This window comes from Podarcis bocagei (assembly GCF_964188305.1).
Source record: "Podarcis bocagei genome assembly, chromosome: 6".
Lineage (NCBI taxonomy): Eukaryota > Metazoa > Chordata > Lepidosauria > Squamata > Lacertidae > Podarcis > Podarcis bocagei.
This window is the reverse complement of record NC_138130.1, coordinates 74,618,739-74,639,379: the sequence shown is the minus strand read 5'-3', so window position 1 is coordinate 74,639,379 and position 20,641 is coordinate 74,618,739. Positions and strand designations below refer to the sequence as shown.

The window sequence follows — 20,641 nt, the reverse complement described above, 5'->3', positions numbered from 1 at the left end:
GTGATGCTCTGTTACTAAGAAAGCAGATTACAATAACTGACAAGCAGGGAACGATTGGTTGCAAATAAAGTCAGCAGACAGAGAATAATGTTAAAGCAGTCCTATGAATAAAATAGATAGGTTAGGTCGATAAAGATAAGACTGGCAAAATTATTGCCTAGAGATTAATATGAATTGCTATCAAGCTGGCCAAAGTTCTGCATCATTACCCAATTGCATAGTCAGCATTGAGGGTCAGGATTAATGCATGGCCCCTCGATTACCATGGGTTACCTCCAAGTATGATAAACTCTGGACCCAACTCACTGCATTTATTTATTTATTTATTTATAGGTTCATACCACACCTTTCTATTAAAACACCTGAATGTGGCTTTCAGTGATAAAAATCAAGGCAAAATGCTTTTTTAAAAAAGATGAGGGAGATCAGGAGACAACAAAAGTTCGACTGAAATCCTGGAATGTTTAACAAGGTCAGCCATTCAGCAGGTTCCAAGATTTATCTGGTGAAAGGTTACAGCTGTTTGTATTCCATCAAAGAGAATCAAGAAGAGCCGGTTATAGATACACCTCCTAAGAAAGCGAGTTTAATACCCATGGTGGAATTAACTGTTCAGTTACAACTAGTTACATACAGGATTCCACCTTCTTTCCAAATGTGGTTGCCCCTTTCTCCATCGTTATTGCTAATAATTACTGAATAACTAAGTATATGCCAGCAGTCGTTCAAAGTGTCAGCATATTGAGACACACTGTGAGCAGTTCTGAGACCCTGACAACCATTTTTCCTTGGCAGCAGGTGGACTGGATGCCATTTTAAAATATGGACTTCTTTATGCATTGCAAACAGACCCCAGACCAACTGCCCAAATATTCCAAAAAGTTGCTTGGGTCAGCATGCCTTTTAAAAATCCAGACTGCTGGACTTTGAATTGTGAGCAGCAGGGCAGGAGTGCCTAGACAGGGTCTAAGAACTTCCACCCCACAAGAAAAGGGGAAGCAGTAACATGTTGCTGATTGAGAGGTAGGATGTGGTAACTAGCTTTAGTCTGGGCATGTGCCTCCCAGAACATGCACTCATCACAGTTCTTAGGAGCAAGGTAGCCATAGTATGGAATATAATTGTAGAGTTGGGAGCTCGAGGATCATCTAGTCCAACCCCCTGCAATTCAGGAATATGCAGGTGGCCCATACAGGGATCAATCCTGCAACCTAGCTGTTATCAGCACTACGCTAGTCTAACCAACTGAGCAAACCAGGCTATATTCTAATCTAAGAGGGACAGCAAGATGTCCTTGACTGAAAATAGTAAACATGTAAGTCTTCTCATTATTAAATGAGCACAAGGGTAAAGAGAGGAATTAAATACCACAGCTGAACCGTACATCTACAAACTGAAATTAGCAAGCCCTGAAGTTACTACGGGAAGGCAGTCCTCTCCACACTGGGACCATCCACTCCACCCCTGGGCAGAAGCACCAAGTTCTAAGCCCCACCTTCCATTTTTGTTCACTAGGACATCCAGCCAATCTTGCCAGGTGGTCTAGAGAGGCACAGATCCTGGCACGATGCCTTCAGCTCAGGGAGCTGGACAAGAGTCACAGACTCAAATAACTCATCCAAACCCAGCAAGTCTACATTCGGCACTAGATAGAGTCATTTCCCCCCATGGTGAAGCCAAGAGCACAGCAAGGAGCCAATTGAAGGGGCACAAATTGTTTTTAGACACAGAGAGCTATGTGGTTCTGCCAAGTTAATAAAATAGGGATTAACACCATGATAGCTCCCAAAAAACGAGCAGTGAGGACAAGCTCGGGTCCAGTTTTTTAGAGCCCTGAGCAGGGTGTACTTGGCAGTGGTCCCTCCTCAATATCGATTGCCCCTGCAATGCCCAATACCACTCAGTTACACACACACACGTCCTGCAGCAGTGCTGCTTCCATCATCAACCTTGGCCTTCCCTGAAGTTAAACAGGCTTACCTGGTGGTGGTGCTATAATGGGAGGTGTAAAGCAGCACCACAACAGCCAGCCCTTTACAGCACTAACAGATAAGCCTGTGAGTGAGTGAGTGAGTGAGTGAGAGCAAGCAAATAGTGGCTGCAGCAGCACAGTCACTGGAGGAGCCCAAGGGATGAGAGGCTGGGGGTCGGGGGTCCAAGTACTGTAAGATGTCAGCCCATTGGACCTCGTTCTCCCTTTTACCCTCATAATTCGCCAGTGAGGTAGGTTAGGCTGAATGCAAATGGTCCAAGGTCACCCAGTGAGCTTCATAGCTGAGTGGGGTTTTAAACCATGGTCTCCCGGGCCCCACACTTTAACTGCTCCACCTCACTGTTCTGCTTGAGAAACCGAGGGCTGTTTCATTCATGTACGAATTCTGGGACTGAGAGAGACTTTCTTCCTGCTGGAATTTCTAGAAGCCAAATCCACAGAGTGCATGTCATGACTTCTTATCTGTCTATGAATACAGAGTGAAAAATCGACATGCCACTACGGTTACATGTTACATTCTATAAAAGAATCTCTGGTAAATTCCTACAGAAATTGCCTTTAATGCAGGGATTTTGTGGTGTTAAATCAGTCCTTAATCAGACCTTGATTAAGCATACATAATCCTCAACATAATTCGTACAGTATGCTCTATTTCTGTTACAACAGAAATGCCCACGACAACTGACATCAAAGGTTAGGGCAGCAAAACAGTAAACATTAGGCAATCCTTTTAAGTGCCATGGTCCTAACCTAAGTCAGTTATCATGCCAATTATAAGATATTGAAAAAGGTTTCCACCTAGTGGCACTATATAATGTTGGCTGCAACCTTTGTCTTAGGATAACCATTTATGCATTGCTAAAAAAAGAGAAAATGCATTATGGGGAGAAAGGGTTGCAGGAGAGGAGCAAACATTCAAGTGTGTTAATTCATAGTTATAGATGCAAATTTAGAAATGATTGTTATAAGTTTAATAGAAATACCATACACCTCACCCTAGTGGAGGAAACTGTGCCTGTTCAGTCTCCTCACTGATGGGCAACATCAAAACTCCTGCCTTCTGGTCTGTGTTTGTCTCTTTAAACCAGGCTTGGACTAGACAGCCCTTCAAATGGAGGACTATCCTATGTAAACTAAGACATATGACCATCCTAGTTTGCCATCCGCTCTCTTGTCACTCTCATGGTTTGACCCAAGTTAATGGAAAACCAGTGTGGTGGCAATTGACACTGGCAGACATGACTGGCTAGAACCATCGGCTCAGAAATACTGAAATGCTATGGCTGCCCACAAGGGACAGCAGGCACACAGAAGAGGCGATGTGCTTGAAATGGCACTAGCCCAAAAAGGCATTTTAGCCATAGTGCAGTTCTTCTCGAGAGATCTTGCTGGATCATGCTGTGGCTCATCTAGTCTAGCCCAGAAGCATCCTATTCCCAGAGTGGCTAACCAGATACCTACGGGAAGCCCATAAGCAGGATCCGAGCATGACAGGGCTGTCTTCCCATATGATTCCCACTGGGATGCCTACCATTGCAACAGTGAGACTACAACAGAGACATCACAACACACTGAGAATGCTATCCGTCCTCTCTGCTGGAAACTTCTAACTTACCTGGAATGCTCAAGCATGGGATAGCTGCTGTGCCCTTAATCACACAGCCAGCATCCTGGCTGTCACAATAATGGCAGCCTGCACGGCATAAGGAGCAGAATGGCTACAAACACACCGTGTATGGTATGCAGAAATGAAGTTGTGTGCAGATAGTCTTAGGGGGGTAACTTCTAGCATTACATCTGTCAAGGAGCAGACATGCAAGTAAGACTTTGCAACATGTAGTGGAAATGCCTGGAAAGAGCCACTAGTACATTTCCCTTGTGGGAGAAAGGCATGTTTGAACATTACCATTTATTGCAGAGAGTCTGCTTCTATTGCTGCATGTTGTAATGCCCAATAAGATGCAAAGAGGCCAAAGAGATCTCAGATAGGAAACTCTAAAGTTGCTCTAAATGCTATTTCAGAGACCAGCTACTCACTGCCATTTTGCTGCTTTCCATAAGCTGTTAGTAGTGCAATCATGCTGCCATCATATGCTTTAAATGGTAGCAGCCATGGAAGACCTCCTGGTCAGTTTCTGGCAGGAATTTCCTGGTCCGCAGCCCTTCACCACTATGCTAGCCTTCCCTTCTGTGTCTGTCTTACTTCCCTTCTGTGTCTTGCCTTCCCTTCTGTGTCTTGCCTTCCCTTCTGTGTCTGTCTTACTTCCCTTCTGTGTCTGTCTTACTTCCCTTCTGTGTCTTCCCTTCCCTTCTGTGTCTGTCTTACTTTGTGCAAGTGACCACAGAAGTAAAGATGTGGTTCCGGACCCAAAAGAAGTGTGCAGCTGAAGATTGGAGCCCAATAGGCCCCTTTCGTCCACTGCTGCCTTGATTGCTAACTCATTATACAGTGGTGCCTCGCAAGATGAAATTAATTCGTTCTGCGAGTTTTTTCGTCTTGTGAAGCACGGTTTCAATTTTTTCAAAAAAATCTTCAAAAACTTCAAAAAAGGCTACCACACCGCGTGCTATGAGTTGCTCCCCGAAGTCAAGTCGCAACTGCACCTCTTCAAGCAATGCACCCTGTATTACTGTAACGGTTTTAAGAAAAAGGAAACAAACTTGCAAGATGTTTCCGTCTTGCGAAGCAAGCCCATAGGGAAATTCGTCTCACGAAGCAACTCAAAAAACCAAAAACTCTTTCGTCTTGCGAGTTTTTCGTCTTGCGAGGCATTCGTCTTGCCTCTGCACTGTATAGCAGAAGTTTCCACTAGGTTATTGCAAGCTACATTGTTCATTGATCCCTATTTCTTCAATATGTGGAAAATCACCTCTTACATAATTTTGCAATGCTGTAGCTAAATTTAAATTTTAAAAAGAAGTTAAGAGTTTCACTTTTGTTAGGCTCATAAACCTCTTTTGATTTTGTAAATAAAGCAGACATTCACCCGTAGACATCCGCCCCTTTTTTTAGCCTGGGGTAAGCTATTTTTGCAAACTTTTAAGTGCCCGCTACTGGTTACTTGTAAGAGTAGCAGGTAATTCCAGTTTTAAATTTGGGGGTGGGAGAGAGGGAATTTAAAAGAAGAACTGGAGGTGATGGGGACGCAAAAGAAATCACATGAGGGTGACTCCGAGTTTCCATCCCAATTCAAGTTCATATAACTAAAGATGGGAATATTTCCTCTTAAAGTGGAAATAAAGAGATGCTGACTGTGAGGGGAGAGACTCATCAGGCAAGGCCTCCTTCCACCTGCCTTGCCCCACCCCCTGGCCCTGGGATTCTTCATAAGGAAACTGCGCCTGGAGGAAGAACTGTGAGGGGAGAGACTAGGCAAGGCCTTCTTCCACTTGCCTTGCTCCACCCTCTAGTCTCTGCTTCTCAGTTTGTATTGTATTATTTTATGTACTGTGGCTTGCCGTTGTTTCATTGATTATAGTTTGGAAATTATTTATTGTAACTGTTGAGTGGTTTTCTGTTTAACTTTTATACGTTGATATTATTTTATACTATTCTAATGATAGCTGGATGTTACTCTTTTGATGTAGGTTGCTTATTTTAAAGTTTTGTTTTATTATCACATTTTTGTACTGCATTAGATTGTTATAAGATGTACATTTTTTGTTTCTTCAGCTTGTAAACTGCCTTGAGTATTGTAAGATAGAAAGATGGTATACAAATTAAAAATGTTGATGACGATCTAAGGATCCAAGTCACTCTAGAGAGTTATGATTCAACATGTATGCTTTAAAGCAGGGTTGTAATTCCCCCCCAATTTTTACTGTTTTATCTTTCGTAAATCACTTTGAGGGTTTTTAAATAAAAAAATCAAGTGATGTATAAATTTTATGAAATAAAGAAATAATAAACAAAACTGTGGTGTACTGATATAAGGGGTATGGTGCAGGATGTGTTTTATGAAGCAATTATAATCTAGATTCACTCCCTGGATCATCATGTGATGTTGTACGGATGCCTGATTGTCATCTTCCAAAGCAACTACTCTATTCCGGATTTAAAAATGGAAAGCGTAATGCTGGTGGTGAACAAAAGAGGTTTAAAGCAAATCTAAAAAAAGTAGTATAAACACCGACAACTGGGAAACTCTGGCCTGCGAGTGCTCCAAGTGAAGAACCACCTTTGTCAAAGGTGTCATGGACTTTGAAGACACTCAAACTCAGGATGCAAGGGAGAAATGTCCTAAGAGGAAGGCAGGCTTGGCAAATCCACACCATGATCAACTCCCGCCTGGGTACCAATGTCCCCACAGTGGAAGGACGCGTGGGTCCAGAATTAGCCTCCACAGTCACTTTCGGACTCATTGTTAAAACCGTGTTTATGGAAGACAATATTACTCAACTACGAGTGATCACCAAAGAAGATAGCCTAGAATAATGACACTTTAAAAATAAGGGACAATGGATGACTCTAGACAACACAGTAGGAGAAATCTAGCAATGTGGCGTGCAACACCAATTTATCAGATTATTGCTTGAGGTATAAATACTCCCAGACTAAACTTTTCAAACCCTTATTACCGTGGTACCTCGCAAGACGAATGCCTCGCAAGACAAAAAACTCGCTAGACGAAAGGTTTTTCCGTTTTCGATTTGCCTCGCAAGACGAATTTCCCTATGGGTTTGCTTCGCAAGACGAAAACATCTCGTGACTTTGTTAAACCGTTAAAACCGTGCTTCGCAAGACGAAAAATTCGCTAGACGGCAAAACTTGCGGAACAAATTAATTTCGTCTTGTGAGGCACCACTGTATTCAATGTTTTAGAATTCCATGCATAATGTTTTTCTTTAAAATGATAGCTATTTCGCATAATATATTGAACTGCGTAGTCCACTGAGTAGCCTAATGTTTGCCATTCATATTACAGTCCTAGCAAAACATCCACCAGTACATGTGTAGGGCTCTCGTATGACAACAGTCCCTGGAGGGGATTGTGGTAAACAATATACCCCCCAGAAGCTTAGGCTACCTCTGTTGATAGTGGCTGGGCCACCCAGTGTCAAGAGTGTTCAGTTTTGCCTTCAACAGTGTCCTCGAGGGCCTTACTTAATTTATGGGAGAAAATGCACAGGTGCATTTAGAGTAGGGTCCTTGGGCTATATCCAAGTAACTCATTCCATCAGCATAATGATTTTCACTGGCACAACAGAACTTCCCCTAGTTGCCCTCTGCATGCCACTTAAACTGACTCTTGGTTTTCCCCATAATCCTCCAGAACAGACTCCGGGACAGGGTGGGGAGTGGTGGTGGTGGTGAGTTCTGTGCAAGCAAAAATCCTTGCAGAGACGGAAAAAGAGTGTCGGAGACCACCCTTTGTCTGCTACCTATGCCTGATCACCCCAATAATTGAGAATTAATACTGTGCTTGCCACCTGCACTTGTGAGAGCTGTTTACTCACTGCTACAAGGAACAGCGACCAGCTACAGTAGCATTAAAAATACAATGTTCCAACATTTGTTCCAACTTGCATCCTGAACCGACGTCTTTGCTTAAAATGGGGGCAGCCAATGGAAAAAACACAGTGGTTCAACTTGATCTCAACATGAGTGTGTGTAGGCCTTGCTGGGGATTCAGTAAGGAGGAAATGCATTTCACAGTGGGAGTTAGGCCACCAAGCAGCATTCTGGCAGTGCTGCTGCAGCCGTTTAAATATTATACTGCTATTTAAAGCTTCTGAAGAGTTTTATAGTGAGCAAGAGGGAGGGAGGGAAGGAGGGAGGGAGGCATAAATGATGACTGCCTCCAGCATCAAGCAACCCTGGGGTCATTTGTAATGTGGAAACTAGCAGTTGCAAGACTCCATGCGCGCACAGACAGAGCTGGTTCCTACTAACTGCTGGGAATGGATAATGCTTGATAGAGGCTTGGTGGAGCAAGCAGGGTAGTTGCTGTTCTGTCAAATCATCCTGCTTACTTACATATGGCCAGCTTATAGGCACAGGTTAACAGTCATTTTCTCAATGACTGTGTACACACCCTACATTTAAAGCACCCCCCCAAAAAAAATAGTCATGGAAGCTTTAGTTTCTCCATGCCAGAGCTACATGGGTCTGAACAAACACAAACCCCCGTGTTGCAAAACGTAACAATCTACAAAAAATGCAAATGCAACACGCTGGCTACTAACCTTTAGTGAATATATAATCGGTTATGATGCCATTCAAAATATACAAATAAGCCACTTCAAAATAATGTGTATATCATACAACATATCTCACAAAATATACAAGTAACTACAAGTTATATGTATCAGAGTCAAAGAATCAAACAAATCAATGAATAGCGAGGAACGCCAAGTCATCTCTCAAAGGAAGACGTCTCACAAAAGTCAAGACCCCTGTGAAGTTTCATGTTATCCTTTCATGTCACAGATTGTTCCCCAGCCCAACCAACGCCACTCCAATCCTAAACATATTTCTAGACAAGTGCAATGGATAGTTTCAACATCTGAATAAGCAAAATTCAGATTATAGCCCAAGGGGCAAAACAGAAGGTAGTTAACTTATTTAAGCAGCTAGCCTAGATTAGAAAGCAGATGTTCTGAGCACAACTTAAGACTCCCAGCAGCAGACTGCAAGCACTCAAGGGGGCCGCTTGGGTTGGCACGTGAGGGATGGCAGAAAGTTAAGGTTGTATCCAACACTCTGCAAGTGGTTTTCCTCTCATTCAGTGAGACTTTCCCTTCCCCACTTTTCCCCTTTTACCCCCCCCCCAAATCCGCTCCAGGGGGTTCCCTGGCTCCCTGGAGCAGATTTTGAGGGCATGGGAAGCTGCAGAAGGAAAGGGGCAGGTGTTATGTTATGCAAGGAGATGCCACTGCAGACAGGAAGTGTTGGATACTACCCACAACTTATGCTGGGCGTCTTGTCCCCTGCAATGGAGCCAGGATCAAGCCCTGCATGCTGTGCCTTGGTAGCTTTAAATGAAGCTAGGCATTACTCTAAACCAGTAATTGCCCCTTTAGGGATTATTAGACTCAGTGACAGCACATCATTCTCTCGTTTACTTTGGGGCTGCTTTTGAATCTAAGGATGTGTGTGCCATATATATATATATATATATATATATATATATATATATATATACATATACACACACACACACACACACACACACACACTGTCCACAACTGTGCTAACATTTACTGCTGGACTGTATGCACACATTATTGTTCCTTGGTTCATATATGAATAGAGACTGCTGTGCTGGGGATAGTCCTGCCTCTAAGCTGCGAAGAGGAATACGCAGGAGATGAGAATCCACCAGAACTAACCCTTCCCTCATCTCCAGGTAACTTCTACTCCTTTACAGTATTCTGTTTTGCACACAATCATCTGTTGTCCAGCTATCATCAGTGGCATAGTGTGCATTTTATCAGCTCATGCCCATTTGCCAGTAGTGACACCTCCTGGACAGGCAGAGCCTTTTCATCACTGGCACCTCACTTGTGAAATACCCTCCTCAAAGAAACATGGTTGGCACTCGCTCTGCTCTGCTCTTATTTAGATGCCAGGTTAGGACACCCTCAGAGGCGTTTTTATGATTTTATGTCTTTCAGGCATAAATTAACTTTAGGAATTTTCCACTCTGCTGTTAATGGTTTCATGGAATTCTTGTATTCTTATTGTTGAGAATTTAAATTTGCAGACCACTTTAGATAAATTTGCAAGGAAGCATGGTGTATAAAAGTTTGAAATGAACTGAAATGAAAATTCTTTCCATTTTCCATTTTTTGTGTGCCTTGTGCCAGGCTGCACCCTATTCCAGAACATCCTTTTATCCTGCATTCATCCTGCTCCTTCTTCCACTAAATATTTCTAACTGCAATGGCTTTTCTGAACTGCCCTAACTGTGCCCCCTCCGTTCACTAAATGATCCCCTTCTGCATCGTTGCTGATCTGAATCACAGTGTTTTCTTCCCTAATGCAGACTGTAAGCTGCAGGTTGAGAACCCAGAGCCCTTCAAGCTCTTACTGTTCCACAACTCCCATTGTATCAACCTTTGGGCCCTGCTGGCTGGGGCTGATAGGAATTGGAATCCAGCAATATCTAGAGAGACATGCCCAACCCACCCTGTGAACATCCGAGATAAAGGTCCAAGAGAATCTTATTGTGCAGTCTGCACAAATGGTTAAATGCTAACAGAGTCATGACTGAACTGAAAGTAGAACCGCCTACTTTTAGCCTGAAATGGCAAGAAGACAGCAAATACCTGGTGGGAAACCCAGTTTACCCTGTGATGAGTGACAGTGCTCAACACAGCTTAGATGTGTTTGCAATCCACAAGAAGTAACTCAAGGCACCAGGAAGGTACTGTGCCACATAGACAACAAATATTCTTGTGGCCCCTTAAAGGCTCACACACTTGTTATGGCATAAGCTCTTGTGGACTAGACCCCCCTTCATAATTGAGATATTATTCTCAGTTGGCAGGTATATAATATTCCTTATGGGTGTGAATGGTTAAAACAGTAGAGTAAAATGGAAATTAAATGCAAAATATATAGTCTATGACAGCTAGGGAAAGGCTGTAGCTCAGTAGTAGAGCCTCTGCTTTGCATGCAAACGGTTCCAGATTCAATCCCTGCCATTTCCAGGTGGGATGGGAGAGAACTGCTGCCAGTCAGTGCAGACAATACTGGGTTAGAAGGACCAAAGATCTGACTTGGTACAAGACAGCTTCCTATGTTCCTAATTCGATTAAAAGTTTGGTGTGTGCAAAATAAGCACAGTGACCCTTCCCAGCAGCAGTAACTGGTGATCCCATAATCACCCATGTTTGGTACGCTGATTAGCACATGGAGTGGGACAAGACAACACAGTCCCTCTTCACGTCCAAACAGACAGAATCAAACTTCTTGATTAATTGTAATTCAGTGGCTTCGTGCGGGAAGTCTCCCTTTAAAGTGCCTTTGTTGAAGAATGGAAACTTTAAATTAACTTAGCAACACTAGAATGGTTGCATTATTATCAATTAGCAGTCACTCAACTGAATTGTGACTGGCTGCACTTTCTGGTTTTTGCTGCCATTTGACCCAATTGCTCGCTACTCCCCCCCCCCACTACACTAGCATATGTGTGTACACACACGCCTGTCAACTTCATGTGTCTGATGCAGTGGCGTAGCGTGGGTTGCCAGCACCCGGGGCAAGGCAAGTAATTTGCGCCTCCTAACCCGTGGATGTGCGCCCCCTAACCCGTGGATTTGCGCCCCCTAACCCTAACCCCCAGATGTTGCACCCGGTGCGGCTGGCCCCCCCTGCACCCCCCACGCTACGCCACTGGTCTGATGAAGTGGGTTCTGTTCTGTAAAAGCTTGGGCCATAATAAATATGTTAGTCTTGAAGGTGCTACAAGACTCCTTATGTGTTTTTTGCTGCAACGGACTAACACAACTGCCCCTCTGGACGTTGTACCATGAAGATGAAGCACAAAGAAGCCCATGTGGAATGGTCTGCAGTCTAATCAGACACAGAATCCTAATACGCAACAAAGGATCAAGTTTACATTAGCTGATGCACAGCTCTGCCTTTTCCTGATTTTCTCTCCAGGGTGCCCAGAAGCAAAGGTGGGCAGCAGGGCTCTTGCTCCTTCAACAGGTATGTAGAAGAGAGAATTTTACCAGAAGCAGCTTCTCCTGAAATATTTGATGCCATACAACTATGAGGGAGATAGGAGTCCTTCATCTTCATTTCTGGAGCTCTCAGAGCTGACGTGCCCTAAGCAATAAAAGTCTGCTTTCTTAGAAAGTGAATTTGTTGTGTCAGAGCACATTAGCACTTTAATCCACTTTAATAGAGCAAATCTAAATAGGCAGCCAGTGATTCAATCCCTCCCACCAAATACTAATAGTCTGGAAGTGACCCTTCTCTCTCCCCTATCCACACTTTTTTTAATGGAGAGTAAACCATAATAACAAGTGGTAATTGTGCCACTAAAGATGAGGTCCCAACTAACTTTGGCTCCCAGCCCATCAGTTGAAGACTGAATGGTCTTCAGTTGGTGGAACAGAGCTCACTACTGAATCACAGGTGGGGAACCTGAGGTCCTCCAGATGTTGTTGGACTTCTGCCCATGGCCAATGGTGAGGGACAATGGGATGTGGAGCCCAACTGCACATCTATCCCCACAGCTTCTCTAGCCTTGCTCTAATGAATCACAGCTATACCTGAGGTGGGCCCAAACGGCACCACAAATACAAATATATGGTTCAAAACTAAGAAGCGGTCCCCCAAAATGCACATAGGAGGCTAAAGGTGGGTCTCAGGTCTGAAAAGGTGGAAGACTATCAGGTTAGAGTATTGGGCTTGGATGCCCAGCCTTAAAACTCAACTCTGTTATAAAGCCTTGAGCAAAGCAATCTTGGCCTAACTAAGGTCACAGAGGTTGTTGCTCTGAACTTACCTGAACTTACTAGAGGAGCAATGAGATAAAAACCCATTGGGAAATTACACCGAGAACTGGAGGGCACACTTTTCTAGCAAGGCTGGCCCAAGGCATTTTGGCACCTGAGGCAAACCACAAAAAAATGACACATGCACCCCAGCCAGCGAAGAAGAGATGAGTGAAGATCTACATCAGGAACAAGAGGGGAAATCAATCTTACCCAATGGTTTAAGTCGGAATCGAAGGCTGTCGGTGGAGAGAGAAAAGGCCTGTTCTGAGTCTCACCAGGAAGATACAGAGCCTGGGAGACCCCAGAAGGCAGCCCCCACCAATTCTTTACTAGGGGCGGGAGAAGATTAGCGGTGCCTCCTATTCACCAAGAGAAGCGGCACTGCTGTGGGGGGGGGGAGCGCAGAGGAAGTGGCAGATCTGGCCCCCAAAGAGTGTGACGCAGCCATTGCTGCCACTGCAGCAGCAGCAGCAGAAGTAGTAGTAGTAATGGGTGATGCATTCCTTGGGAGCCAGATCTGCTGCTCTCTGTGGATCCTGCTGCCTGAGATTGAGCAGGCTCTGCTTCCTAGTGAAACAACAGGCAAGCCAAAATTTCCTTCTTTGTTACAGTAGACTACCAGTTCATCTGTGCCTGACCCTACAAGTTTTGAGGAAATAAAGAAGGCCATGCAGCTATTGAAAGAGGCAGACAAAATCCAGCAGCTCTAAATAAAATCCACTGTGGCACAATAAGCAAGCACACACCACTCCTTCTGGTGTGTGTGTGGGGGGGGGAGCTTTGACCAGTGCCCCTCATCAGCGGCGTAGCGTGAGTTGTCAGCACCCGGGGCAACGCAAGTAATTTGCGCCCCCCCTAACCCCTAACCTGTGAGTTGCCGCTGGCGCTGCCGCCCAAACGATGCCGCTTGCCCGGAGGAGGAGGGGGGCAGAGAGGCAAGGAAAATGCAATGGCCCAGCAGCTGCAGCAGCACCGGCGGAGGCGGGGCTGTGAGGAGGGGCTGCCTGGCGCGTCCTCCGCGGCGAGCGCTGAGAGCCGCTGCCTGCCGGGCGCCTTCAGCCTGGACGTGCGCACAGCTCGTCGGTTCCGCGAGACATGCGGCTCCGCTACAGCCTGCGCCCGAGGCTCTTCGGCGACTCCGGAGGCAGCGAGCGCGCCCCCCCAGATGTTGCGCCCGGTGCGGCCGGCCCCCCTGGCACCCCCCACGCTACGCCACTGCCCCTCATCAGTGCACATTGTTACCTGGGGGTGCTACTCGGTCCTGATACTTGGGCTCGAATTCGCTGATGGTGAGCAGCATGACTTGAATGGTCCCAATGAAGATACCAGCCAGGCAGCCGTAGAAGATCACATAGAAGAGTAAGATCTTAACTGTGGCAAGAGAAAAAATAAGCACACAACAGTCAAGGATGGGAGGCTAATTATGCAAGAGGTACCCAGCAGCTTCTCAAGATTACAAGCACCAAGCTCTGCAACAATTGCAATTAAACACCACGGAGTTGGAAGGGGGTTCAAAAGTGATGGAGCCCAACCAGAGATGTTGTTGGACTTCAACTCACGTCAGCCCCAAGCAGCATGGCCAGTGAGGAAGGGTGATGGGAGTTGGAGTCCAACAACATCTGGAGGGCTACAGGAAATCCTGTTACAGCACCCCAAAGGCAATGCCCTCAAAGAATAACATGTCATTGAAAGTAGCCTGGACAGACCTGAACATACTATTTGTGGTATCGTATCTCTCTCTTTCTCTCTGGCAGAGTGTCAGGACTGCTGTTCACAGTGGCAGCAATACTAAGAACATTTACTTAGAAGTTCTGTAGAGCTCAATGGCTTTAATCTTATATAGTACAGAAAAAAATGTGGGGCATAGTTCTGTTCATTGATGGTTATTAGCCATGACGGACACGTGGAACCTCCAAATGCAGAAAAATTAATACCTACTGCTTTCTGCCCATTGTTGGAAACAGAATGATGGATTTGGGTGGATTTTTTGTTTGATCTACTTATGCCCTTGGTGGGATTCAAAGCCAGTTCACTCTTTGCCCCAGCACCACAAATTCTAACAGTGAACACAAGCAGTGAGTGCCAATAGTACTGCAGTCAAAATGGGGACCCCAAGAAACAACAGGGAAGCATCTGGGTGGCTAGCGAAATGTTGAGGTTTGCAGAAGTATTTACAAAAACTTAACAAAAACCATCAGGGGGCAAGAAACAGTCTGAAAGGTCTGAGCACATGTAGGAGGCACAGAATGTAGGGTGATCGCTTAGAAACAGAACATGGAGAGGAGGAAGAGAGTGGAATGCCCTTAGAGAAATTGACTGGTTGAAAATTTAATGGGAGCATAGAAAGGAGGATCCACTGCAGAATTTTATGGTGGGTCTCACTATTATAGGCTCTAAACATAGCGGGTCATGGAGTGAACCTTGGACCTATCATACCTGCCCAACCCCTGCTTTGCAGTAGACCACAACATGCGGGCAAGAACGTACACACATGATTCTGCAGGGCCTTTACATGGGACCCATCAGAATAGGAAAGAGCTACTGTGGATTATGTGGGCTAGGTTCCCATGAGCACAGAAATACATGGGCTACATGCAATGACAGAGAGCACTTAGTTAGGCACAGGGAGGTGGCTAGAAACTCTTGCACCAGTGTAAATGAGCCCTCACCACCAAGTAAATGTGCCTGTGACTGTGACCCAGTTTGGGGGAGTCACATCCCTATCTGAAGATGCATGAAAATTCAATTCCATGTAGCTCAGATGGTTAGAGCATGGCACTGATAACGCCACGGTTGTGGGTTCAATCCCCATACCGGCCACCTGCATATTCCTGCATTGCAGGGGGTTGGACTAGCTGACCCTTGGGGTCCCTTCCATCTCTATGAATACATCAAGAAACACCAAGTATGGCAGATCTCCAGAGTCAAAATGCCTTTTGCCCAGCATTTATTTCAACCGTGGCCCTGTGGTCCTATGTGGCCAAACAACTTTTAGCTTGCTTTTATGTAGTGCATTAATAAAAGCATGTTGTAAAAGTCACACATTTGACTGCACTTGAGTTGTAATCAGCTAGATTCATACGCAAATTACGGATGCAATTAAAGGGTTTTTGTTCTGGTTAAGGGAAGCCAAAGGGGGACATAAAACTTTATTACGAGGGTTGTTCCCAGGAATTGTGCGCATACTGAAATCTGGTTTTATCAGTTGCGACTTTAGAGGGATTACCTCTATAACATTCTGTGCTAGGCATCACAAGGCAGCCCTACTGGGTGAAGATGCCAACTCATGCCCTATTGTTTTTTGTACTAAGAAGTCCACAGCAGCAAACATGTTGGTACTTAAGAGACCCAGTGCAAGACTACAAATGGGTGTAGCTGTTAGAGCGTCAGGCTAGGACCTAGAAGGCCAGGGTTCAAATCCCCACTTACTGGGTGACCTTGGGCCAGTCAATGCTTCTCAGCCTAACCTACCTCACTGGGTTATTGTGGGGATTAAATGAGAGGGAGAACCATGCATGTCGGATAAGAAGTTGAGAAATAAATGCAATAAATAAATAAAGTATTGGAAGCCCCATCTGCACTACACATTTAAAGCAGTATTATGCCACTTTAAACAGTCACTGCTTCTCCCAAAGAATCCTGGGAACTGCAGCTTGTTAAGGGGAAAACTTTCTGACAGTAAGAGCTGCTCAGCAGTGAAACCGTCTCCCATGAGAGGTGGTGGACTCTCCTTCCTTGGAGGTTTTTAAACAGGAGAGGTTGGGTGACCACCTGTCATGGATGCTTTAGCTGAGATTCCTGCATTGCAGGGGGCTGGACTATATGAGCATTGGGGTCCCTTCCAGCTCTAAGATTCTATGATTCTAAGTGGCGCTGAAGGTGGTTATGAGATCCTATTCTCCCCACAGATCTACAATTCTGGTTTAACAGTCAATCCCTCTTTCCTGGGAGCTCTCATATTTTTATTTCTTTCAGGGGGACAGGGGTCTGCTAACAACTGTCAGCACCCTTAACAAACTACACTTCCCAATATTCTTCAGAAGGGGGGAAATAATATCTATCTAAAGTGCTAAAATAGTCCTATAAAAGGAGTGAACACCAATACAGAGAAGTTGCCGGTGAAAGATGAAACCCTAATCAAATAGGGGTTGTTTTCGTTTTTCTTTGAGGGAAATTAGACATGGAGACCAGCAGCAGTACTTTTTTTTTTTTTTTGCACACTTGGGGCTAACACACTCTTCGGTAACCAGGCAGCAGTAGGCAAATAGATGTGACGTCAGAGAGATTTGGACATTTTTTCCAGAGTACAGTCATAGGAGGTGCTGTTGTAACGAGCCAAAGAGTATGTCCGCTTACAGCAAGGTGCTGTGGGTAGGTTTTACTTTAATAATAATAAAATCAAAGTGCTTCAGAGAGTGAGGAGTCAGGTGTTTTAAAGTCAGATTTCTGACCAGGATGTTAACAAAAACCAACCACATCAAACTACACAGCCTACTGTGCGCTATGGAAGGCATCTACTATATGAAGAAAGTGCATGGGCTATAAAAGAAACAAAACAGCTTATTTCCTAGGACATAGGTAAGAGCCTCAGCTGGTCTAGCTGTTCAGAAAGAGGAAATCAAGGACATTTTACTGGCCCTTCCAGCAACCAGGCATTCTAAGCAACAGAGTCTCTGAAGACGGGATTTTGTCTGAACACCCATTTTGTAGCTCTGTCTCTCTGTGGACTCTAGCTCCTCTCCCATCGTTGGGCAAGAATCCCCTTTTGCATCTGCCTTCTATGCAGACTCCGGCCAAGGATTTGAACCGGGAAGCTCCGGATGTGTGGCACTTCCAACAGGACACTGACTGGCTGGAGACGGTGCAAGTCTGGCAGCAGCAGCAGCTGGCAGAGACTCATGTGTGACTACAAAAAAGTTCCTATACCAATACGTGAATCATTTCAAAAATAACACCGTAACCTTTTCTCTTCCCCCAGCTATCTTTAAAAAAGAAGCAGCTATTTATAACGTCAGGTCCTCTTAAATAAAGCCATTCTTATTCACTACGAACAATCTTTCTGCTCCCCCTTTCCTTGGATCCGTTTGCTGTTTTGGCCTTAGTAATCAGAGATGTTTCTAAATTTGCACAAAGAGTTTTAGAAGGGAATGGAAAGTTCTAGATAAGACGGAAACTCCTCTGATGGATGGATCTACAGAGACACTCAAGATTACCTGCAGAAACCTCAGCAGAGGGAGGAGGAGATTCAAGGGCACCCTCCCCTTCCCTTCAAGGGCAGACAAATCTAAACGCTTCCAATGCCAAAAAGCTCTGGGCATGCTCCATGCTACCCCTATGGGTATTGCTACAGACTTTTCTATCTGCTAACAACAAAGGGAGGGGGCTTGTGTTAAGCGCTTATTGTCTGTCATCAAAGGAGTCTGTTCAAAATTAATGCTACCCTCTCCACAAAGCAGGTTAGGATACAGTCAGCAGCAACATGAAGCATTATGAAGGGTCATATTGAAAGAAGGAAAAGCAGTGGGGACAGTTTGATGCTCAGACACCTTTCGGAGGTGTAAGCAAATGGAGAAGGAGAAACTGTGTGTTTGCCTGAAAACCTTCAGTGTCCTTTGCATTTGAGCCGGCTTGTGCAATGCAGAACCAAGGTGGTCAACTGGGGAAAGGGCCTCAGTCCTGGACCAGGAAGCAAAAGTATGTGTGTGGGTGTGGGGGGGGGGTTGTGTGTGTGAAGGGTAGCAATGAAAAAAAAATTAAGGTTTGACTTTAATTTTTTTTAAATGGGCCCTGAACCTCAGTCTCATTCAAGTTGGGTTTAGTTGCTAGGAGACAGCCTTCAGGGACTTTATTATTCGTAAATCTCCCTTTGCTTTTCCACCTGACCTTTTCTCTTTATCTTTGCTGCCAGCAGCTCAAGCAGGCCTACCCCAAATAAAGGTGTGCATGACAAAAGGATGAAATCCGGCTTCCAAGCAAATGTGTGGTCAGTACCAAAAGGTGGTTTGGTGGTTGTCCTTGGTGGTTGCGGTGTCACCCCATCCCCCTCCTCTGATTCCCTCAGGGATCCCAACCCAGCCTTCCACTACCTCTTTGCTTGGGAAGGTGTCACCTTGACTAACCTTGAGCTGTGATGCATTATTAACCCTTTTGGGGTTGGGCAGAGTCTGGAAGGCAACCCTAACTCACTCTCTCTCTCCCGTCCCCACGAACGATCACATCTCATCGTGGCCATTTTAGAGAGGTAGATACTGCAAACACACACAAGGCACCACTACCGCGTCCTTTCCCCTCCCTGAGTGGGCAAAGGAGGGAGCTGCAGTGGCTGAGGAGCATGGCGGGCGGGGAGGAGTAAGAGGGGTGTGTGTCGGGCTCCCCCCTCTTTCCGCCGCCCCCACCCCCTCCGCCCTGCCCGCAATCACGACTCAGGCTTGGCTGACTACATCAAGTGCCCTTCAGCACGACCTTTGCAGGCGGGGAAAGCAAAGCAAGCAGCAAAGGGGAAGCAAGCGGCTTTTTCCTCTAGCGCAGAGGCAACAGGCTGCTTCGGAGCGACCCAAGTCATCGCGAGGGGGGGGAAAGAGGGGGGAAAGCCGGGGATTCCCCCCCCCCAATCTCTCTCTCCTCCTGTCTAGACGGTCGCGCCTGGGAAAAGCAAGCGAGCCGGCTAGCCTTAGTAAGCCCGAGGTGCATCTTCCAAAATAGCGAGGAGGCACGAAATGAATGAGACCCTTCTTTCCACACACGCCAAACCCACACCACACCCCGGCAAATAACACAGAGCGACGAGTCACACATTGCAGGGAAAGGCGCGAGCCTGGCACCGCGCACGATCCCAGGCAGCCCTGGCGCTGCAGAGCGGGTCGCTTCCCTCCTCGACACGCCGACCAAGTGGTCGTCGGAAGCTGCTCAGCAGGGGAGGCTTGGGTGGAGAAGCCAGCCTTGCCGGGCAAGGAAAGCACCTTCTCCCAGCCGCCTGCCTCGGATCACAATGAGGCGAGCGAGGGAGCGGCAATTTAGCCGCGTGGAAAAGCATTTCCAGGCAGGGCACGAACAGGGGAGCTTCTACCTGCCGCCCACTGCCTACACACACGAGCGCGCACTACGGCTCTTCCTTCCCGCGCGGCTCGCCTGCAAGACCGCTTCGGGGGGGGGGGTGTTTGGAAAGACGGGAGCCGAGAGGGCAAAAAAAAAGAGAGAGAAAGCGTATATGGAGGAAGAAGGTACTCACACCAACTGCCCCCGGTCCTCCCTAGGAACTCCTTCTTCTCCGAGTTCCAGATGAATTTCTTCCAGTTGCCATCGCCTTCCTTCTTCCCGCGAGCCATGAGCGGAGGTCGGCGCGGCTTGTCGCCTCACGACCAGGAGTTCTGCAGTCCGGTCCCCCTTCAGAGACCGCAGCCTTTGCTTCGGGGCGTCCCCTCCGCGGAATTCCCGCCGGCAGGGCGCTCGCGCTCTCCAGGCGACCAAACGGAAGGTCTTTGTGTGCCCGGCGGGGCGTCCCACCCTGACGAGGTGGCGCTGGCGCTGGCGCGGGCGGACAAGCGCGCGTGTCGAGTAATCCGTGCCCGGAGAGAGAAAGAAAGAGAGAGACCGGCAGCCGGGCAAAGCGGTGCAGGAGGTGGCCTGGGGGCGGGGTGGAGGGAGAGTGAACCAGAGCGCAAGCCGGGGGGGTGGGAAGGGAAGCAGAAAGCACGAAACCTGGCTCTGCCCAAGGAGAAAAATTAGCTGTGTCCCCTCCCACTTGTGCGGGATATATTGCCCAACTCCTGGGGCGAGCGCCGCCCACCCAAATGCCGGTAGCCAATGAGAGCGCCGCCTTGCCGGCGAGGGCGTGGGGCTTCGGAGGGGCGGAGGAGAGGACAAGTGCGCGAGCCGCAGGAGATGGCGGGAGCCGGGCTAGGTTGTCGGCGACGGCGGCTCTTCCCGCTCCCTTGCGTACCCCTCCCTCCTCCCTCCGCCCGGGCAGGCACCTGCTTCGCGTGGCGGCAGAAGCAGGGAGAGGAGAGAGGCTCCACCTGCATGGGGAGGAAGGGAGGGAGGGGGAGAGAGAGCCAGGCAGGCGCGTTCTCCGGGCAGCTGAGGCGCAGCGGCGGGCGGGTTGGGCTTGGTGGGCAGGTGGACGGAGGCGGCGGGCGAGGAGCCTGCTTGGAAGCGGGGAAAGCGTCCAGCCAGTCCCGCAGACAAGCAGCCAGC

At 46.9% G+C, this 20,641-nt stretch overlaps 1 protein-coding gene across 1 annotated transcript in view; it reads right to left on the bottom strand.

Annotated features, from left to right (window-relative positions):
- Nucleotides 1-20,175, bottom strand: part of ATP1B1 (ATPase Na+/K+ transporting subunit beta 1) — a 33,328-nt gene extending 13,153 nt beyond the window's left edge. The window contains exons 1-2 of the mRNA XM_081199069.1: nt 19,677-20,175; nt 13,691-13,819 (exon numbers count right to left, since the gene is read on the bottom strand). Of these exons, the coding sequence (XP_081055195.1) occupies nt 13,691-13,819; nt 19,677-19,773 (226 nt within the window). The 5' untranslated portion in view covers nt 19,774-20,175. The remainder of the gene's footprint in view (nt 1-13,690; nt 13,820-19,676) is intronic.
- Between the last annotated feature and the right edge of the window lie 466 nt (nt 20,176-20,641).